Genomic DNA, 22627 nt, shown 5'->3' with positions numbered 1-22627 from the left:
CTTTTATACCCTGTTGCTAATTCATGCCTCAATCCTTGTATTGTGCGTTACCACACTACCGAAATATTTTAAGTTGTCGAATACTATTCCTTAATATTAATTTATCCCTTACTTTCTCCGTTTTCTCTGGGTACCGCAATAGTCTTGCTTTTGGGCAAACTGCATTTTATGTCATATTCCTTGACTTTTTCGTTTAATATGGCTAGTTGTTCTTGGGCGTCCTTACTGTTGGATCGCCGCAACATCTAATCGACAAATAGCAATAACTTCATCTCACTCCCTCTATGAGCTTATTTTATCTTTTTCACGATTTTATCCATAACCATTATACATAATAATGGAAGTGTGGTGTCACCAGTACTATTAAAATGACAAAGATGAAGCTTTCGTAATACTTTGCTGGGAGAAATTCAGTTGTTTTCTCTTCCCAAGGTTCCCTATACCATTCCTCTGAGGAAACTGCCCTACGCCTTCACTAAATCCAAAATTGTTATCACTGTAACTTTTCCATACTTCCTATGCCTTTCCTTCAACTGTCTTCTTCTAAAGATTGGGTCCACTATTGATTTGCCATGTCGATAGCCATGTTGCTCCTCATTTGTCTTTTGTGAGATATGTGTGATCCCTCGGTTGTTACCATATTCTTTCCAGCCTCCCTTCTGGAACACTAGAATTATTGTTCCCTTTTCCCATTCTGTAGGTACATTTTTCTGAGCCCATATACAGTTTAGCAAGTTATATAACTACTGGCTGCTATCCATGGCTACACTCACATATCATTAGTTTTATTGTAATGAGTGATGGGAAGTAAGTAATCTACTGTACGTCCAATAACGTTAGCCGTCTTCAGGAGTCTGCCTGTTCGAGTAAGCGCAGCTCGTGATGTGCACACCCCGCTTCCCCACAGCTCTCACACTGCATGTCGTAGTGCTATTCACTGTGTATCTGTCGAATGGTGTATGCAGAAGAGCTTGGGCAGATGCCCCCGTCTATGCACTACGCTATTGAAGGAGCTATACGTCGTGCAATGTGTACATTGCGCATCAAATTTTGTAATTTTTTAAAGTGGTTATGTTCGCTGAAGTAATAAAGACGTTCCATTCCCTACTTCACCCTCGCAGGAGTCTAGTTTCAGTTTTTTTTTCTAATGTACTCTATGCTCTTCCTCAGGATTCAGGCTCCATGACAGATTTTATCAACATCGGTTCAGCAGTTTAGTCACGAAACTGTAACAGGTAAAGTGCGTTTCAAACTTATAATATTAGTATGTAAGTATGGATTCTAGCCCACTAGATCCTCTTACCTTCACCATCTCCACAGCTACCTTTCCTGTTTTCATTCTTCTAACTGCTAGTTCCACTTCTAACAATGTAACATATTTCTCTTCTTCCAGGTCCAGGTCCCCCACTGTACCACTACTGCTATTTTGCACATTCAAGTTTATCAAAGTACTCTAACCACCTTCACCTTATTACCTACGATTGCGTCATTAGCTCTCCAATTCCCGCTTTTACCAGCTTTGAGTTAGTGCTTTCCTTCCTCTTACTCCTTGTAATTCCATAAAGCATCCTTTTACCCACATTAACACGCCTTTCCATCTCTTGCCATGCTTTCTTCTTGTCTGTTACTGCTTCGATTTCCTGCTCATTCCACAGTGGTGTTCCTTTATCGTTCACTCTTCCAGACAGTTTACCACAGGTGTTCTCTGCAGAGCATATAAATGCCTCTTTCAACTCACCTCGTGCGTCTTCCACGCGTCCACATTTAGTGCTTGTGTTTTAAAGCTTACGTAAGTGCTTACATTTTTCTTGTTCCTGCGAATGTACTGTTTCCATAATTTTATTATATTCTCCCTTCCTGCTTTTATTATTTCCATATCATCTGTTTTCGTCTTTACCTCCACTTTTCAAATGTCTCCATCAAAAGCCACTTTTGGGAGCGCATTTACATCCGCCAGCTGTCTCCGATTTTACTTTCCACCAGAAAGCAGTCAATAAACGTCTTCGTTCTTCAATCTTCCCAACCGTATCTTGTTATATTTTGGCTATTTTTCTTCTTGAATCATTAGCCGCCCATAATTAAACCCTACCTTACTCCAAAACCATCCAGTTTCTCTCCTTCCTCATTTTTTCCCATATTCGTGTCGACCAATGAGGCCTTCTTTCCATAGCCTTTCATTTCCCACATGCGCACTTACGTTATCCGTCGTTTACATATCCGTAATATCATTCTCTAATTGGTCCAGTGTCAGAATGTAACGAAAACATCACTCCATATAAATTCCACAAACGGTTTTTGTCCGAATATTCATAACCAAACGAAGCGTGAAACATCAACAAACGGAGGATTAAATGGACCAGCACGATGTCTAGTTTTGCAAAAAGGGTTTATTTGTATTAAAGTAAAAGTACTAGGTTTATTTCTGCAAAGAAATATTGAATTGCTTGAATTAAGAAAACTTTATCAGTGATTTGATGGCAAATTCTTGTCCGAACTTTCATAGCCACATGAAGAACGTGAAATTGGAAATGGAGTATCAAAATGACCATCATGACGGTTCGTGTTCCAAAACGTATTTTTGTCAAACGAAGAGTGGGAAACGGACATCACATTGAGCAACGTATGGTGAAGTTAAAAAAAATTTAAAAAAGGAAAAAAAAGAAGAGAAAAAATGTTGAGAGACGATCTACCACCCGCTGTTCTACGACTGAGTAGCACTACACTACTGCTGTAGCGGCTGCTTGTGAACATGCAAAATCTGAGACGTGTCGAAAGCGTTGCCTGCCACAGACGCTTAGGAATTGCTCTAGGGCTGTCCCTGCACAGGTACTTTTCTCAAGTGCTCAAGAAAGGTAGGCAGCGTCACCGACAGTATCCTTTGCCGTTTTACTCATGAATATGTCAATGCTGTACTCTCCCCTGATCGGCACACCTGTTTTTGCAAATCAGGGGCCTGAGAAACGGTAAACACACTTCATTGCCTTGGTTCACGTTTGAATTTCGTAGAATGATTTTGAACGGTCCTTGTGGTTCCACCCTGTGTTTCACAGCAGAAACTACAGTAGCGTGGTGTTGCAGTCTCATGGTACGCTTGTAAAAGGGGCGAATCGTCCGAGGAGTGTCAGCAGTCGCAAAAGCGTCCAAGAACGTCACTGTGTGGGGCGTAGAAATGCAAGCTGTAATTTTGAACGGCGGAATGTGTGTGAATGGACGCCCCAAGGTAAGGGGTGACTTCACTGACGCTCTTTATGCCAGCTCCTAAGCGGCGCTGTGTTTATAATTTTTTCCCCGGCCACCGACATGAAAACCGCCTGATTTCAACGCTGGAGTTCGCTATCCTGATTGACATCGCAAAGGCGTCACGAAATGAGGGTGAGTGGTCGTTAAGTGGTGGTGTGACGCTCTGACACAACCTCAGTGGCGTTGTGCAGAAGCTTGGTGAAATTTGGTGCCAATGTGACGTCATTAAGCCCTCTTATGCATCATAAGATGTTCTGAGCTTATGTACATCATAACAGCAGCTTAATTGGAAAGTGACACTTCCTCCAGAAATTTCCATATCCTACCATGTTTCCAGTTCGTTCATTCGTTATATGATTCCATTTAAGTGATTACGTCATCGGGAGTACGCATTGAGTAGCCTGGGCAATATCACTGCTGACGAACTAGGAAGTGAATGTTTTGAACAGGTTGTAATTACTATCCAAGGAACAGAATTTTTGTGTGGAGCGTCCTTTCTTACGACAGAACCATAAATCAGGCTTCTTTCTGATTTGGTGGTCTGGTGGAATGATGCTTAATGTCTGGGTTAAATTCGCACGTCAAGGAACCAGTTTTAGCGAAAACAAACGGACCCCGTTTACCTCTGGTAACGCCAATTGAACAAAACAGGGCTGCACATTGGTTCATAATCTATATTAAGCGTGGTGACCCTTCGCTACCTATTGAAGGAGAGTGGGTATAAATTGGGAAACGAAAGAGAAGACGTACCAAGCTGAAATAATCTCGGCATTAAATTCCTTAAAATAATGGTTGTTGCCGGTTTCGACTCTCATTCACATACAGAACCTTTCATCACACCAGTACACGTCGAAGCATACCACACTTAGTCAGTGATGAAAAGGAATTCGATTGTCAATGTCTCTTCGTGTGTAGTCAACAACGATAACAACGTCTCCAGTGTTTGACTCCCACTCTGCACAGAACTTTTCGTCACGTTATTTCCAGTTGGGACATTTGCACATCTTAATACTGGTGAAATAAACCGATATTTAACATCTGTTCTAGGAGACAAAGAAGCTAAGTGCGAGATTCAAACCCCAGTATTGCAAAACGTTTTCGTCTCGCTGTTTCAATTTAAACCATTTCGTTAGTGGTGAAAAATTGCGGTATCTTACATTTGACTCTGCTTAGTTAACATTCCGATTAGGTGCTGGACTCGAATCCCCCTTCTTTTCGCATTTTTGTGATGTCAGTTTTCAGTAGTATTGCTAGCCGTACAGTTCTTTTTTTTCTGTAGTTGTCTCCTGTAGTAACCCTTCTGTGTAGCCAAACGACTGAGCCACGAAGAGAGCGAAAGACCTGCTACGGACTTACTTTCTGTAGGTTGCATATAAATCAAGAGGAACGCAGTTCAGGTCATTCGCCTACTTATGAGAATAATAGTACCATGTCCTGAATAAGTATGAATCATTACTTATAGCTCGCTAAAGTTATAGATTTTAATACAGTAATGTTCTTTCAGAGCTAGAGCATTTCCATTTAAAAAAGTCGCAATAGGGAGGAGGAGGAGCTTAGAGTTTAACGTCCCGTCGACAACGAGGTCATTAGAGACGGAGCGCAAGCTCGGGTGAGGGAAGGATGGGGAAGGAAATCGGCCGTGCCCTTTCAAAGGAACCATCCCGGCATTTGCCTGAAGCGATTTAGGGAAATCACGGAAAACCTAAATCAGGATGGCCGGAGACGGGATTGAACCGTCGTCCTCCCGAATGCGAGTCCAGTGTGCTAACCACTGCGCCACCTCGCTCGGTCGCAATAGGGAAGCAGAGCAACAACGGCCAAATGAATGCCCCTTTACATTAGATATTTCTTTTCTTTCCGGTCCTTCAGACAACCAAAAGAAGGAAACAGACACACAAACAACAAAGACTACATAATATATGCATCGTACATAGTTAAACATTTGCTGTTTCTCATATCATAGGCACGAAGGAAGAGTACTACCATTATCTTTTATTTTAGATCCTGTGACCATGCAACCATCTTCTATGCATCTGTTTGCAAAAAGTACAGAAAGACACCGATAATAATAAGTTATTCTACGAAATAAGTTAGCTGTTACTTGATGGAAGTTCTAAGAAAAATAAAGAACTATATAGCGGTCTTCTGTTTAGATTGTTACAGAGAACAATGGAGTTATTATAGTTCATTATGCGTAGAACATAACTATCATCTGATTCAGAATATCCAGTATAAATTATGTTTCTGTTCCAAGAATTTAATCAAGGCGATAAAAAGCTCAACTAATATCAACGAGTATTAATATTTGAGTTTGTGCTGATGACTGATAAACTACATCTGACATATTGAATCCCAATATAAATGTAAAAAATAGTAATTTTTACAAATCAATCTGATTCACTGTTTCTGAATTATTTACTATGTACATATTTCAGTTCTTAGTGTGAATATGTAGAAAGTATATCAAATACTTTTTTCCTAAGATATTTTGCGACTAGATCAGATGTGATACATATTGATTTCAATAGACGTTTGCTGGACGCACGAAGAAGTACCTTTCTCTTTGTTAGATTCTCATATGGCTCCTTTTGTTCCGTTTTTAAAAGCGGGCAATTAAGGGGAAGTGGTTGTCATCGACCATATTTTCATTTCCATGTTCACAGTATGGTGTCCTCTGCAGATACGTTTCAATGAAAGCAAATATATCTGTAGCCACAGTATAGCAGCATCTAAGTATATTTTAAATATTCCAAATATAACAGTTGTTGATGTATTTCGATAAAAATGCGACCTAGAACTATTTAGCTTATCTGAAGAGTGTGACGCATTAAATAATCAACACTTGTTCTCAGAAGGAAGATAAGTTTAGCGACATTTAACAAACTGTGTTGACATATTGCTAAGGGCTGAATGAACAAGATAATAATGTCCTGAACAGGTCCAGTTTTACAAACAGATAATACATTAAGAGTGTGATTAAATACGTAAGTGAAAGAAGTGTAACTATAAAAGGCAAATTTTTTTAACGGGGAAAGTGAAACTACAGTAATAGAAGTAAAGGAACTACGGGGTATGTTAGTAGGCGGGGTAATTTACAAAGTGATTTGGATGGCATTATGAGTAGTATCTGAACTTGTATGTGGCAAGCAAGGGAACCGTGTCACATCACTCAGTACTTTACATGGGCGAATGGGCTGATGGTTATTAATATAACTGCGCTGGCTTCCGCGGCCAGAGTCATTTGACATAAAAGTTTTCTGACTATCGCACCGCGTCATAATGTCCAAACTATAGTGGGGAAACCAATGTCACAATATAGCAAACTGAGAAGGAGGTCACTGTAACCGTGGCCGAAACTTTGGTTTATCTACTATAGCTTTGTACATTACGACGCATATGAAAATGAAGAAACTTTTATGTCAGCTGATGATTATCAGTTGCCGTTATTTCAAGGTATCTCGCCTTCCTTTTTCAGTTTACGTAAGACTTTATATTGCACATTGTAACTATGTCCTGTGATTTGTAAAATACGCTACTGGCCATTAAAATTGCTACACCACGAAAACGACGTGCTACAGACGCGAAATTTAACCGACAGGAAGAAGATGCTGTGACATGCAAATCATTAGCTTTTCAGAGCATTCACACAAGGTTGGCGCCGGTGGCGACACCTACAACTAGCTTACACGAGGAAAGATTCCAACCGATTTCTCATACGCAAACAGCAGTTGACCGGCGTTGCCCGGTGAAATGCTGTTGTGATGCCTCGTGTTAGGAGGAGAAATGCGTACCATCACGTTGCCGACTTTGATAAAGGTCGGATTGTAGCCTATCGCGATTGTGGTTTACCGTATCCCAACATTTCTGCTCGCGTTGGTCGAGATCCAATGACTGTTAGCAGAATATTGAATAGGTGGGTTCAGGAGGGTAATACGGAACGCCGTGCTGGATCCCAACGGCCTCATATCACTAGCAATCGAGATGACAGGCATTTTATCCGGATGGATGTAACGGATCGTGGAGCCACGTCTCAATCCCTGAGTCAACAGATGGGGACGTTTGCAAGACAACAACCATCTCCACGAACAGTTCGACGACGTTTGCAGCATCATAGACTATCAGCTCGGAGACCATGGCTGGGGTTACCCTAGACGCTGCATCACAGACAGGAGCGCCTGCGATGGTGTACTCAACGACGAACCTGGGTGCACGAATGGCAAAACGTCATTTTTTCGGATGTATCCAGGTTCTGTTTACAGCATCACGATGGTCGCATCCTTGTTTGGCGACATCGCGGTGAACGCACATTGGAAGCGTGTATTCGTCATCGCCATACTGGCGTATCACCCGGCGTTATGGTGTGGGGTGCTATTGGTTACACGTCTTGGTCACCTCTTGTTCGCATTGACAGCACTTTGAACAGTTTACGTTACATTTCAGATGAGTTACGACCCGTGGCTCTACCCTTCATTCGATCCCTGCGAAACCCTACATTTCAGTAGGATAATGCACGACCGCATGTTGAAGGTCCTGTACGTGCCTTTCTGGATACAGAAAATGTTCGACTGCTGACCTGGCCAGCACATTCTCCAGATCTCTCACCAACTGAAGTCTGGTCAATGGTGGCCGAGCAACTGGCTCGTCACAATACGCCAGTCACTACTCTTGAGTGACTGTGGTATCGTGTTGAAGCTGCAAGGGCAGCTGTACTTGTACACGCCATCCAAGCTCTGTTTGACTCAATGCCCAGGCGTATCAAGGCCGTTATTACGGCCAGAGGTGGTTGTTCTGGGTACTGATTTCTCAGGATCTATGCACCCAAATTGCGTGAAAATGTAATCACATGTCAGTTCTGGTATATTTGTCCAATCAATACCCGTTTATCATCTACATTTCTTCTTGGTGTAGCAATTTTAATGGCCAGTAGTGTAATAAATATTATAAAGCATCATGCGATTTTTGAGTCGTAATGTACAGAATCCTCTACCAAGAAAGAACGGAGCACAGACTTAGAGATACCTCGGTAGCTGATGTCGAGGGTGTAAATGTAGATGTGGATGACATTTAGTATTACTTTGAACCTTCTGATGTTGGTTCATCTTGTTAGGATTGCAGAGCAGTGGAGAGGCAGGATGCCGTGCTGCGAGCTGCACCCCCGCGTGATGACGCCCGAGGACGAGCAGAGGGAGCTGGAGGCGCTCCCCCCAGACTGGTGGCCGCCTGGAGTGCTGGAGCGGCGCAGCCTCGTCGCCGCCTTCTACGACGGCGCGGCGGTCTTCCTCACCGGCGCCACCGGCTTCGTCGGCACCCTCGTACTCGAGAAGCTGCTGCGCTCCTGCCCCGGCGTCTCGACGGTCTACGTGCTCGTCAGGGACAAGAAAGGCGTGCCGCTGCGGGAGCGGCTGCGTTCTCACCTCGACAAAGTGGTAAGAGTGCGAGTGTTAGGCAGTTAACACGAGATACTTCACTAGAAAACTAAGTACACTGACACACCTGTGAACCATCAAATACGGCGGTTCACAAACAACAACTCAAGTACGCAGGTTATACCAAAACGTTATCGTGGATGTAGGGACCAGGAGGTGCTGTTGAAATAACACACACTGCTAGAGATACCTTTTTATTTTAAAAGACTTTCTCAATAATAAATTTTTAAGTCCGGCACTTAAAAAAAATAATTCTAAAACAGTTTCAAATAGCTGACAAATTTTCTTTATGAAAAAGAGATTGCAAGGTATGACGTTAACAACTTCCCAATTATAAGATTTTAAACAATTCCTTTAAAAAAACCTTTAAGTAGCTAGTTTGTACTAAAGTTAAAATAGTTGTCTCTTGCCAATTAAATAACTTACGTTACACCTGTCAGTTGTTAAAAAATAAATGTGAATAAGCCAGCACACAAACCTTCACATTAAAGGCAGTTCGCAAAAAAAAATTTTCCTTACCTGGGTGAGGGAGTGACATGTCTAAAGGGGCCCAGATCAAAATAGTCGGAATAGTTATTGGTGGTCTACAGGGCCACAGCAGATCAGCCCCAAAACTTGCATTAGAAGCCACCATCTCCCCGAGTTACCCAAACCAGAAGATGTAGCAAGGGCGGTGCCTGTACAGACTCTGAACCACCGAGAGACACGACGCCGAACTTAAATCACCCAATCAAGGTGTGAATGAAACGGCCCGACCAAGAAGCAATTACCACATTCCCCATTCCCGCGGACAGGCAAACGAAAACTGTCGCGCGAAGACCCCAACAAAACCACTGGTGAAGTAACTCATACACTTCACCACTAGAACTTGAGAAACCCCTTATATATATATATATATATATATATATATATATATATATATATATATATGTGTGTGTGTGTGTGTGTGTGTGTAACTCTGTTACATAAAAACGTTACTCAACTTCTCACACTCCACCTCAGCGCCGGAAACACGTTGCACTTCCTTATGCCCGCCAGAGCCAACCGCTGCCAGTGGTTTCAACGGCCGATAAGAAGACATACTGTCCTACTACGCGCTGGTCTCCTGCACCACGTCTTCTAAGCTTCATAAGCCACGTCCATGCGGGTAAGGCAGACTCAGCCCCTGACAGCCAAGAGGTCGGCCAAAGCACGTGGCGAGCAGTTGACGACCCCCAGCAGCAGGGCCTCGCTCGCGCCACCACCTCTCTCGGTCACCGCCCTGCACGTACTCCTCGATCGTCACGCGACCTTACACTTGCTCCACCTCCCGCCAGAGGGCGGTAGCGATCAAACAGTGCGCCAAACCGAAAGCGCCACCGCAAACACTAGACGCGAAGCTAAAGCACTCCGCCTGGCGCGCTTTTCGAAGAGCCGGACACAATTACATCTCACCTGAACACCTCCATTTGCCTGAATGTGGCAGAAGAGAGGAAGAATTAAACATGTAACTAGCATTTCCTATTGAGTCGTAATGAGTTTCCAGTTATTCCAGCTACTAATGAAAGTATTTGATACTGTGATAAGATTACTCCCAACACCATACATACAGATGCACGATACTTCTCGTGTCCTGCTCACCTAAGCCACAATCTCTCACCCTGTCCCCAGATGTGTGAAGCGTAATGGGCGTCAGAACATGCTGCAAACTGCAACACAGCAGCTCTGCCCAAGATGTAGTCTGTAAGTGAAGCGTTGTCTACCGTGCCTCGACTAGAGGTTTCATACACCACGTTCCACGTTGAAGTCTACGCTACTGCTCCTTGAACCAAAGTGTGCTCTACCATACGTCACACAGAAGTGTACTCTGTATTGACCTGTAAGTTCGCTCTCCACTCTACAAATATGCACAATTCTTGAGCACCTTTAATAATCAAAATGCTAAGTGTTAGTCAATGATATATTGTTACCAAGTGAAAAATCTCCTTCCCATGTGAAAATTTTTCAACATTAATCAGTCGTTATATACCAGACCGCTTCGATGTTTTAGCTAACGGTCACCTCCATGCAGTCACTTATCGATAAATAGTGTGTCCTGCTTCTCACCGCTATGGGGTTTATTGAGGTTACCAAACGAGGAGGATTCTTACAACTTATCAGGGCCGATGACATCCATCTAAAGTGGTGACAGCAAGACGACCTTTTTCTCTTCGAAGAGAAAGGGATTTTTGTTCACAAAGCTTGCCAGCCACTTCCGATGGCACATCAATACGTTTATCTATCACTTATTGCCCATCCCATAGTATTCTCGGGCCGGCCGCTGTGGTAGAGCGGTTCTAGGCGCTTCAGTCTGGAACCGGGCGACCGCTACCGTCGCAGGTTCGAATCCTGCCTCGGGCATGGATGTGTGTGATGTCCTTAGGTTATTTAGGCTTAAGTAGTTCTAAGTTCTAGGGAAATTATGACCTCAGATGTTAAGTCCCATAGTTCTCAGAGCCATTTGAACCATAGTATTCTCGGAAAGCGACTTCTCAGCCCACAACAAAGTTTCTTTAAAGTTTTCTTTGCCCAGATGTCCCTCCTAGCAAAAACTGCGATTCTCTGCGAGTGCAGGCGTTAGTCATGCCAAATTAAGTACTTCTGGGAATGCAGTCCTGCACCCACATTGTAGAAAGCATTATGTGAAACCGGCAGTAAGGCTCCAGCTATCGCCATCCCTGATAATCGTGGGTTCGGCGTTCCACATCCGTCGCAAGTGGTCGTTGTCGCTTGCACCCTGCTCTAAAAGGTCAGGCTCAAAACTCCCGGGGGAGTCGCACATCACATTGAGTCATTGGCCTGGGCTGTCCAGCTTGGACCACCAAGCACTTAACTGAGCAACAGAGAAGATTACATGCAAGACCCTAATCAGGAAAATAAGAAATTGATATAGTGGTATACAGCTTCTTCTGACAGTCACTGATGTCCCTCATTACGATCGTTAACTGACTACCAGGTGATGGAAACTAAGTTTGGGTAGTAATGATTATAAATCAAATTATGTCTGGCACTTAAGACACGCGTGTCCAGCAACTGGCTGCTGCGTATCACCATCTGAAAATATTTTGTAATAATAGTGTTAAGTTATGATCTAAAATAAGCTTCTGTGTCCATAATTTGGTCTTCTAATGCTGCAGATATAATAAGAGACTACAAGGAAGCCAATTAGTACTGATCTACATTGCATGCATTTCACCTCAAGTGTATATGCCATTGCTTTGCCTACGTGCAGGCACAATGACTTCGCAGTGCAGGATAGCAGTAAGTTCCCGCCCGTGATCATTGACCCTAGATCATCACATCACCATGTGACAAGTCACGTCCCTACTCTTGCTTTCCCCTCTCTCATCCATAATCCCACTTTTCCATCAACTCCGCAGCCAATCACAGTATAGTATCAAAATGAGGCAGTCAGTTACTTGAATCAAATTCGAAGATTGGCAGTATTTCCGAAAAAAACTGAGAAGCTTCACATGAATTGCCGTTATCTTCAAAGATATTTGCATAAAATTTACGACGTGTTCAAAGACATTAAGCTGAGTACCTAGCATTGCCCGCGTATGTATTTCTTCCAATCTTCTATTAGTCCATCTCCCTTCCCCGTCTCTCTGTCCCTCTCCTGCTTCCCTGCCCTCTCTGTCTATCTGCTACACTCCATCTCTCAGTCAATCTCCTTAGCCCCCCACACTCTGTACATCTCTTGTCCCTTCTGTCTGTCCGTCTCCTACTACACCTTTCGCTTTCCATTTTTTCCTCACCGCTCTTCTGTCCGTCTGCTCCTTCCCCCTCTGTCCAACTGTTGCTTGCTACTCTGTCGACATTCCCCTTTCCCCTCTGTCCATCTCTCCTCCTCCTCCGCCTCATTATATCTCCTCCTCCACCCTCTGTCCACTTCCTCCTCAATCTATCCTCTCTCAATCTATCTCCTCCTCCCCTCTCTCCCCTCTCCTCCTATTCAACTTCTCCTGCCCCCTTTCGTTGTACATCTTATCCACAATCGTCTGTCTATCTCCTCTTCCCTCCATCTTCTCCTCGCCACCGATCTGTGTCCATCTCCTTCCCATGCTCTGTCTATTCATTTCCTCCTCCCCACTACATTCTCCACGTCCACGTCATCCTCATCTCAATACGAGGCTGGTGGATCTTACTTCCATAACTTTTTTTTCAGATCGTAACTAATATGTGAACCTAATTTAATTTAATTCGTTCCAAGGGTTTAGGATGAGCTTTTTTCTTGTGGTTTTCCCGAGTATCTGCAGGTCTAATATATTTCACAGAGATCTGAAGCATTTCAAGTGTATTTGTGGATATATTTTTCATATACCTCAAGCGAATTTCGCCCTGTAGTTTCATTTTCACATAGCTCAACGTTTATAACGTATCTCTTGAGCTATGTGTCGTACAATGATATAATTTTGCTGGTGCAATCAGCGGCAAATGTGGATACCGGCTACGGAATTCCCTATGAATAGAGTCAGTAGCTAAGAAGTAATAAATTAAAACGTCATGAATGATGCGGCAGCTTTCGAGACATCTCAGTGTTTCTGACGTCATATCTCCTGAACTAAGTGTCGTATAATGACATATTTTTGTTGATACATACAGTGATATATGTGAATACTGTTTCCAAAATGTGTCGCGAATACAGTTAGTTGTAACGAATTAAGAAATTAAAACCTCATGCATCATGCAGCAGTTTCTCTGAATTATCAGCGGACGTGTAGTAAACCATAAACATTTTTCCTTTCATTATTTTGTTGGGGTTGTCAGAGAGAAAATATTTCCTATATGTTTGAAATTATGTGTAATGTTTGTTGCAGGTCACTAAGTGCTCCCATTCTTAGATACTTGGTGAAATAAGTTTGAATATTCGCGCATCGTGACCTAAACTGCACTTTCAGCCTATACCCACCACTTTCATAAGCAGGTGTTCTTAGCCCCACAGCGATTCTTCCCAGACAATAAGGTATACATGTTCCACGTTTGACTGAAATCGGTCCAGTGGCTTATGAGCAGACGTCGACAAATCCGGTATTGCGCGGATATTCATTTTATGTCCTTCTGCAATAGACTTGGTTTAGATGATACTAGACAGTTTCCGTATGTTGGGCGCAGCTAGCTCGCATGTCTAACCGGCTCGATCTAGATGGTAAGGCCAAACAACTGCGAAATTCGAAGTTGTGACGCCAACGAGAAGCGGCGAAAGTCAACAACTGTCTTTTGTTGTATCAACAGCGTGCTGGGCACAAAACTCGTTGTGGAGAGTGATTGTTACGAGATTGTTATTTAAGTACGGAGAAGTCATATTAAGTATTACTAAGTTCTGTTTGTATGAGTATGATGCAACATAATACACGTTTCTGTAGTTTCATCTTCATTGCGATTATGGAGTGTTGTGCACCTAAGGCTAGCAAAAATTACACAGCAGGAAGTGAGGTTAATGTGTTGAAGTTTCCTAACGACGTAATGAGATGTAAGTGGCTCCACTCAAACCCAGGGCAGTATCTCGTAGTTACAAATTATTCAGTGGTAAGTATTGTTTCGGATATAATTTAGTACTACACGTTTTAGTTTGAGGTATGTCATCGTTTACCGGTTCACTTGGCTTTAATATATTACTATAAATGTACTTAACTGCCCATTGTTTAGGTGTGTCACAACGATTTCAAAGCTACCTACAGTATCAGCCACAAATGGAGAAACCGTAGCCGCTCCACTTTCAAATCCACAGCTTGTTTAAAACGCCGTGCTAGATGTTTTATGATCCCACCCGCGTACCTGCCTTCAGCTGGGGTGCCATCTAGACACTGACCAGAAGACACAGCGCGCTGGAGGCAGCACTGTTACGACAGTGCATCAAGATCAGTGCAACAGACCATAATGAGTATTTCAATAGTATTCCGTATAACAGCATCCAGGCACTGAAAGACGACGTTGATGTAACGGCTTTATAGAACAATTAAGTGAAGACTGTGAAAGAAGACATTGTTATTTCTACGTGTATCTATCTATCTATGTAGTCCCATTACTTAGTGCACATTGTGTTTGATAATCATTTGAAAGTCATCTGTTCAAAAGAAGTTTCATTAAACAAAATTCTAGTCACTGAATTTGTTCTTGCTGTTCTACTGGAAACAAATAATTGTCTGAATACAACCGACTGTGATGTGATTGCCTAAGTGTCATTGTATGACAATATTACTTGTAAATATGTGAATCATTTACTAAACAACTACTGTTGGCACCATTTAAAATTGCCCCAGATATTCCTAACAGTCCATACGCACGAAAATAAAGCACTTTTTTTTTTTTACAAATTTGTTAATCATGTTGTATATGCTATGCACGAAATTAATCGCCGTTATGCATTCTTAATTGGTTTTACCACATTTCCACATAAACAACTGTGTGTGTTTTCTCAGTTAACTAACCTCATTCGATATATTGATAATTTTTACTAATGGACCGTCTAACAGCAACTGAATAAAACATAAATTTATTGCCATACGCGTTTCGCCTTTATTTTCTGCATGGCATCATCAGTGGCAAGTTGCGTGGACAATTTCCTACATATTACACTCCTGTTGCATTTTTGGTGTTGTTCTTCTTCTTATGAATGCCAGTTTGCGGTTTTTTCCCCACATTCCACCGCACTATGAACTGAAGGCTTGTTTCAATGCAATGTTTTTAGTGCAATGCTTTTCAATATACCGTAATATTACACGCAACTGAGGAAGACGCCTACAAAAGTTGAAGATGTCAACCTCATTCGAGTATTGACTCAAACATCACCAGTTTTGCGAACGGGTGTTGGCTGCTTTGTATTACCATCGCCACTTGGCTATGAGGTCACGGTACGGTTGTTTGGCCTTGTCTGAAGATGGTATTGGTCTAACGCAATTTTGTAAACGTCTGTATGCCAACACCTCTTCATAACTCTATAGACGCCTGTTGTTTTTGCCTACAGCCGTTTGCGCTTGACAACTGAAAGCTGTCAAAAGCGATGCCAGGTGTCAGCGATATTCTTGACTCGACTGCACAGTTGCTTAATAGTAAAGAAAAAATGTATTAAAACTTTACACATAATGCGACATTTTTACACGAATATCAGTGTTCGTGGCGTCATATGTTCTATCTATCATACAGTCATATAATATTATACGTAGATTCAGCAGTGTGTCTGAATGCTGTCCGCAAAATGAGCTCCGAATAGGGTTAGTAACAAAGAAACAATACATTTAAACGTCATGCACAATGCATATCTTCTGAACCATGTGCAGTACCACGATACAACTTTTTATATGCATTTATCGACATATGTTGTTACTTTATAAGGAATTTATTGCGAATAGAATCAGTAGCACAGAAGGAATAAATTTAAGCGTCACGCATGATGCGGCAGTCTCTCACCCAGTGGATTCTTCATGACATCATATCTTCTGCCCTATGATAGGTACCCGGTTCTTACCCCAACAGCGATTGCTGACAGTAACGAATATGTGTACCAAGTTTGATTGGAATCGATCCAGTGGTTGATGTAATCCATACTGTTGTGTTTCATAAGTGTAGTATTTAAGTGGAGCAATCATTCAGAATTCTGTGAACTTAGAAAAGCTTTAGTTGCGTTGGCGTCAAGTATGTAGTACTTCCAAAAATATTGTGTTAACGTCACTTGAACTGGCGTGATGTTTAAACGTAGCTGAAACAACTGACGTCAAGTTCAAAGACATTTGTCTCTCAATAAAATGTTCATGAACACACACACACACATACACCGGATAATGTTCCACTTCTGTAAATATTGTACTCTACACCACAGTACATTTCATCTCTCTCTGTCTCTCCCCCTCTCTATACCTCTATCTCGTCATTAAATTTCATTTCCACAACTGCCTCATAATTAGAATAATGCTTATTTTACTGACATGTAATACATTGCATAGGGAATGGAGGGAAAAAGGAACTAAAGATATAGATTTTATTACAAAAAAAATTCATACATAAAAACACAGTGAACTTTGACTTGCTTCATACACAGTAGAAACATGACAAGTTAACGATTATCTTCCACACTTTCTCGAATATCCTCTATTGCAAACAGTAGATTGTAGAAATTCAGGTAAATATTTGAGATAACTGTATTATACAGCCAAGTTTTAACAGCTGTATCCGCCTTAATAAAAACGAAATGCCACTGAATTGTGTTTTGCAGGCAAACTGTATACAAAATTACGAATACATGTATCATAAGTGGAACGATGATGTTGACGATATTGGCGTCTATGTCTTTCATTTTGTAGCTATAATGCCCATTCTGCACATTGGCATCTTTCAGGAAATCTCGCATCTGAAAATAACGGCTCCACTGCTCCTGCAAAAAAAAAAAAAAAAAAAAAAAGTATGAAATGAGCGTATGGTATCTTCGGCCGGGAGGCCCCATTCGGGGAAGATCGGCCGCCGAGCGCAAGTCTTATTTCAGTCGACGCCACATTGGGGACTCGCGTGCCGGTGATGAGGGCATCACAACACGCAGTCCACGGGCGGAGAAAATCTCCAACCTGGTCGGGAATCGAATCTGGGACCGCTACATGGGAGGCAAGCACGTTACCACTTTTTTAAAATCTCATTTTGTTCGTTATTGTTCGTTCTGTTTGTTCGGCGCAGGCGTCTGATCACGCTTGATCAAGTTCATCATTGAACCATTTACTCCGTTTTTTGTTGTTGTTGTTGTTACAGAGGGCAGTTAACCCTCTGACCGAACACGCTGAGCCACCGTTACTACTCAGCTGAGCAGGCGGACACTGTTAAAGAAACTTCAGTCTAACTATCTAACCGTCGGTTCGCGCCTGTTGACACGCACTTTCAGATAAGCTAAATAGTTCTAGGTCGCATTTTTATCGAAATACATCAACAACTGTTATATTTGGTATATTTAAAATATACTTAGATGCTGCTATACTGTGGCTACAGATATATTTGCTTTCATTGAAGCGTATCTGCAGAGGACACCATACTGTGAACATGGAAATGAAAATATGGTCGATGACAACCACTTTCCCTTAATTGCCCGCTTTTAAAAACGGAACAAAAGGAGCTCTTGTCCTGAATATTATTCTGAAAGCTACCATTTAATTCACGTAACTTTCTCCAAACCCCAACAAGAAGAACAACAACGCAAGTGACAAAGATGGTATAACTGCGCGTGTACCACTCAGAGCGGTATTCAGTGGCTCACCAGCTGAGACCACATTGTGATACTGGAGATTATCCATTATACATCGGAAATGCCACTTCCTGCAGAAGGAATCGATTTTCTGTGGTGCAGAAGGCTTTCCAGTCGAAGAAGATGTTCCACATCGTTGTGAAGAAATGAAGACATAGCTGTGAGCAGTCTCACGTTAGGAACAACAAAAAAGTCATAAGGATGACGTCGTTCCCTTTTAGCTTGAGTAAGATTCTGACACTGTGTACTCCTTGAGGAAAAAGAGAGGGAACATAGCCATGTCACACAAAATCAGGTTCCCTTCCTAAGCTTGCGGGAAGTCTTTTTCTTTTTTTTTTCCTTTACCTTGCGTAAGATATCAATTGTGCCTCACAAGGCTTGTAAGGTTAGTTATATATTCTGTATATCCAAAATGTCGCACTTCCTCGAACGTGAACACAACATCACTTGCTAAAAAGAAGTTGCGAGACTCCTCACATATCATTAACATGTAATCACCCAGATTTGTGTACGCTTTTTAAACCCAATTGGTTTAACGTGTCATACCTACGAGGGGGTGCTGAAAAGTAATTCCTACAAATTTTTTATGTAAAAACTGTTAAGACTTTCTAAATAAAACTAAATTATGTTACATCTTTGTTCTTCGTATCTTCATATTTGCAGCCCTTTGCACACTGGAAGTTCCGAACTGTAGGGTGTAAAATGGCGATGCGTAACATCATTATGTCGGTGCGTGAGAAACAGCGTGCTGCAGTCTAATTTCATTACATCCTTCAGCACGACAATACCAGACTACATACGAGCGCTGCGATATCTGCAGCAATCCGACGCCTTGAATTCATTGCCATCGATCATCCTCCGTACAGTCGTGACTTGACCCCATCCTATTTTCATTTGTTTCCAAAATTTAAAAAACACCTCCGTGGAATTCTGAATGATGAAGCGGTGCAGACAGGTTGTGGCTGCATCAACGGAGCCCAAATTTCTACAGTGACGGTGTCAACAAACTGGTCTTTGGTAGGGAGAATTGTGTTCGTTACCAAGGAGATTGCGTTGAGAAGTGGTCATGTAGATATGAATATTTAAGATGCAGAATGTTAATAACGTTTGTTTTATTTAAAAAGCTTTAAAAGTTCTCACACAAAAAATTCGGAGCCGTTATTTTTCACTACGCCCTTGTGTAATAGAGTCGTGAATAAAGACGCAGTATGCTATCGTCTTTTTTGGAAATGATGTTTTTTTTTTGCATTGCAATTATGATGTCAATGACAGACGATTTCATTGTTTCCTCATCTTGGCGTGAGTAGTTGATGACATGATGGGACACTTCTGGAATTTGTACGACTCATGAGCGGATTTCTCCTTAATCGTCTCTCTCAATAACACGGCGACTGAAAATGTCAGTATATTTCATATGCTTGTGCAATACGCTTGGTGCTAAAATCGAATGATATTTAGAAGATTCAGATATTCCTTCAACTCTGTTATCTATATTACATCGGATATGTTTCAGTCACTGGAAATCAAAAATGGTTCACATGGTTCTGAGCACTATCGGACTTAAGAGCTGAGGTCATTAGTCCCCTAGAACTTAGAACCACTTAAACCTAACTAACCTAAGGATACATCCGAGGCAGGATTCGAACCTGCGATCGTAGCAGTCGCGCGGTTCCGGACCGAAGCGCCTAGGACCGCTCGGCCACCGCGGCCGGCAATACGACTGTGGCAAAGGTTCGATCGTTGCTTGACGTTTATGATGGGTGGTGAAAGATTCAGTCGCAGTTGGATATCAGAACATACGATTATTTGAAATAGAAAATTGGAAATTTGTGGTAAGTTCTATGGGACCAAACTGCTGAGAACATCGGTCCCTAAGCTTAGAAACGATTTAATCTACCTCAAACTAACTACGCTAAGAACAACGCATACACCCATAGCCCAGGGAGGACTCGAACCTCCGACAGTAGGGAGCCGCGCGAACCGTGACAAAGCGCCGCGGACCGTGCAGCTATCCGGCGCAGCTTTGAAGTAGACGACTGCAAAATGTTTGTTTGGGAAACAGCTCAGATGACTGCAGTTCCTGGAAGCAGAACATTGCGTGCCATTCAGGGTAGCTCACAGATGTACGTGTGTCTAATGTCGATGGAGAATAGCGAGTGCTTACAAGTGTTGTGGCGTGTGAGAAGTGCTGATCTCATATTAACTCTTGCACCTTAAAGAGCGCCAGGTGAATTTTTCTTACCACATGACTGTGGCCAGCTGCAGTGCAGAGATGCACAAAGAGAGAGAGAGGGAGAGAGAGGGGGGGGGGGCAGTCAAGTTACTCGTACTTGAGTATGGATACCCATTTCCTGTTGTTTTGAAGTCCAGAGATATAACATGCACATTCGAGATTAAGTTTACCTGACTATATGTTGTGCAATATTGTAAACACAAAGCATCGCTGGAGCCGAAGCTGTCAGAAACTCTGGTAAAAAATAACATTAGAAGATCATAAGAAAAAGACAACCGACATTTACTCTCCAAGATGCCATATGAACCATTTCATACCAGCGAAGACGTCCATTTGATAATGGCAAGTCGCCGAAACGAACTCCTTATATCACTACGAGCAAATAAATAGTACTGCAGAAAACTTGTAGCTAAAATAAAATATGACATCTTGGGTTGTCGGGTGTTCTGCCGGATATCAGCGTCGTACTTGCACGATACTTCGGTCACGTAGCTCGTAACCTTCATCAGGTCGCACCTGATGAAGGTTACGAGCTACGTGACCGAAATATCGTGCAAGTACGACGCTGATATCCGGCAGAACACCCGACAACCCAAGATGTCATTAGACCGCCGGGAAAGCCTGAAGAGTTACAGCAAAATAAAATATGTTTGTAGAAAGGAGAAAAATATAAAAATGCAGTAATGAAGCAGGCAAAACGGAATACAAGCGTCTCAAAAATGAGATCGACAGGAATTGCAAAATGGCTAAGCAGGGATAGCTAGAGGACAAATGTAAGGATGTAGAGGCATATATCTCTACGGGCAAGATAGATACTGCCTACAGGAAAATTAAAGAGACCTTTGGAGGAAAGAGAACCATTTGTATGAATATCAAGAGCTCAGATGGAAACCCAGTTCTAAGCAAAGAGGGGAGAGCAGAAAGGTGGAAAGAGTATATAGAGGGTCTATACAAGGGCGATGTACTTGAGGACAATATTATGGAAATGGAAGACGATATAGATGAAGATGAAATGGGAGATATCATACTATGTGAAGAGCTTGACAGAGCACTGAAAGAGCTAAGTCGAAATAAGGCCCCAGGAGTAGACAACATTCCATTAGAACTACTGACAGCCTTGGGAGAGCCGCTCCTGACAAAACTCTACCATCTGGAGAGCAAGATGTATGAGACAGGCGAAATACCCTCAGACTTCAAGAAGAATATAATAATTCCAATCCCAAAGAAAGCAGGTGTTGACAGAAGTGAAAATTACCGAACTATCAGTTTAATAAGTCACAGCTGCAAAATACTAACGCGAATTCTTTACAGACGAATGAAACAAAGGTGGTAGAAGCTGCGACGGGGCGGTAAAAATAAAGAAGAAATGCGGTTGCAGAGTTCTCACGAATGTCCATATACAAATGTTGGTTAAAACTGTTATTGCAAATTTTGGCTTTCACGTAAGTCTCAGGGGATGATTTCCACACTTGGTGCATTAGTACACTTCCACACCCGCGCATTTGTTATAGTTTTTGAATTAATTATTCACTCAGTACAGTTTATGCTAGGGAACAAGAATTTTTCACGACACAGTACAATCACTGTTTATTGGCGTTGTTCTTTTGTTTCACACAATGCAACTAGCACTGATGAGACAGTTTACAGTTTTACTTTAATCATAATTTGACTCCGAGCCCCCAATAGCAGTAATGTAGGCTCCTATAAACGAAACTTATTCAAATAATTCGAACAGAACCACAAGTTCCATTGTCCTCTTTGTTCTAGCAGTTTTGGCGCGAAATCACAGATCGACGTATGTTCACTTACGCTGATGTACACCTCGTAATTCGCCCTCACACAAATAAACATAGCACTCCCAGTTCACCAAATATATGCTTGCACACTGGCACTATTGAACAATACTCTTTGTCGTAATAAATCGGCGCGAGAAGACATTCTCGAACGACCACATGTCGACCTCCAGTGGGGCTCGCTCGCCACCCACCCTCCAAAACCACTGCCGAACGACTGACCCCTGGCCAAATTTTTTACACAAGGATGGGGCCCCTCCACGCCCACACCAACGTGGTGACCAAACCAAAAGTTCTACTGTCACCTCTGTAAACATGTTAGTTTTGAATCAGGCGTCACAGGATGCGGGCTGTGATGTTGTCCATGCGTCTGGGTAAGATTACTCATTAACATGGTCCATCAGGAGATAGAAGTGGTCGAAAACGATTGAAGGGTAGTGGTTGTAAGGGCAGAGGAAAAAAAGTGCTAAGGCAAGAGCCAAGGGAAAAAAAAACCTCTGCGACAATAGGACGGGTAGTAAGGGCAGTAGCGGCTTGCTATCTGCGACAGTGCATGCAAGGTGTGGTTGTGTTAGTTCGAGGTATCGTGCATCGTTACCTTTGACGTTGTTGGAGCTTGTTGCGGCGCTTGCTGCAGTTGCTGCGTCCCTGCAACAGTTCAAGGTCGTTGTGGATTAGTGGGCGATCGGTCATA

At 42.4% G+C, this 22627-nt stretch overlaps 1 protein-coding gene across 1 annotated transcript in view; it reads left to right on the top strand.

The window, feature by feature from the left end:
• LOC126203566 (fatty acyl-CoA reductase wat-like) overlaps positions 1–22627 on the top strand; it is a 206266-nt gene that overhangs the window by 33329 nt on the left and 150310 nt on the right. Inside the window, exon 2 of the mRNA XM_049937892.1 lies at positions 8348–8666. Within this exon, the coding sequence (XP_049793849.1) occupies positions 8373–8666 (294 nt within the window). The 5' untranslated portion in view covers positions 8348–8372. The remainder of the gene's footprint in view (positions 1–8347; positions 8667–22627) is intronic.

This window comes from Schistocerca nitens, chromosome 9, assembly GCF_023898315.1.
Source record: "Schistocerca nitens isolate TAMUIC-IGC-003100 chromosome 9, iqSchNite1.1, whole genome shotgun sequence".
NCBI classification, from domain to species: Eukaryota; Metazoa; Arthropoda; class Insecta; order Orthoptera; family Acrididae; genus Schistocerca; species Schistocerca nitens.
This window is presented reverse-complemented; position numbering and strand designations above follow the sequence as displayed.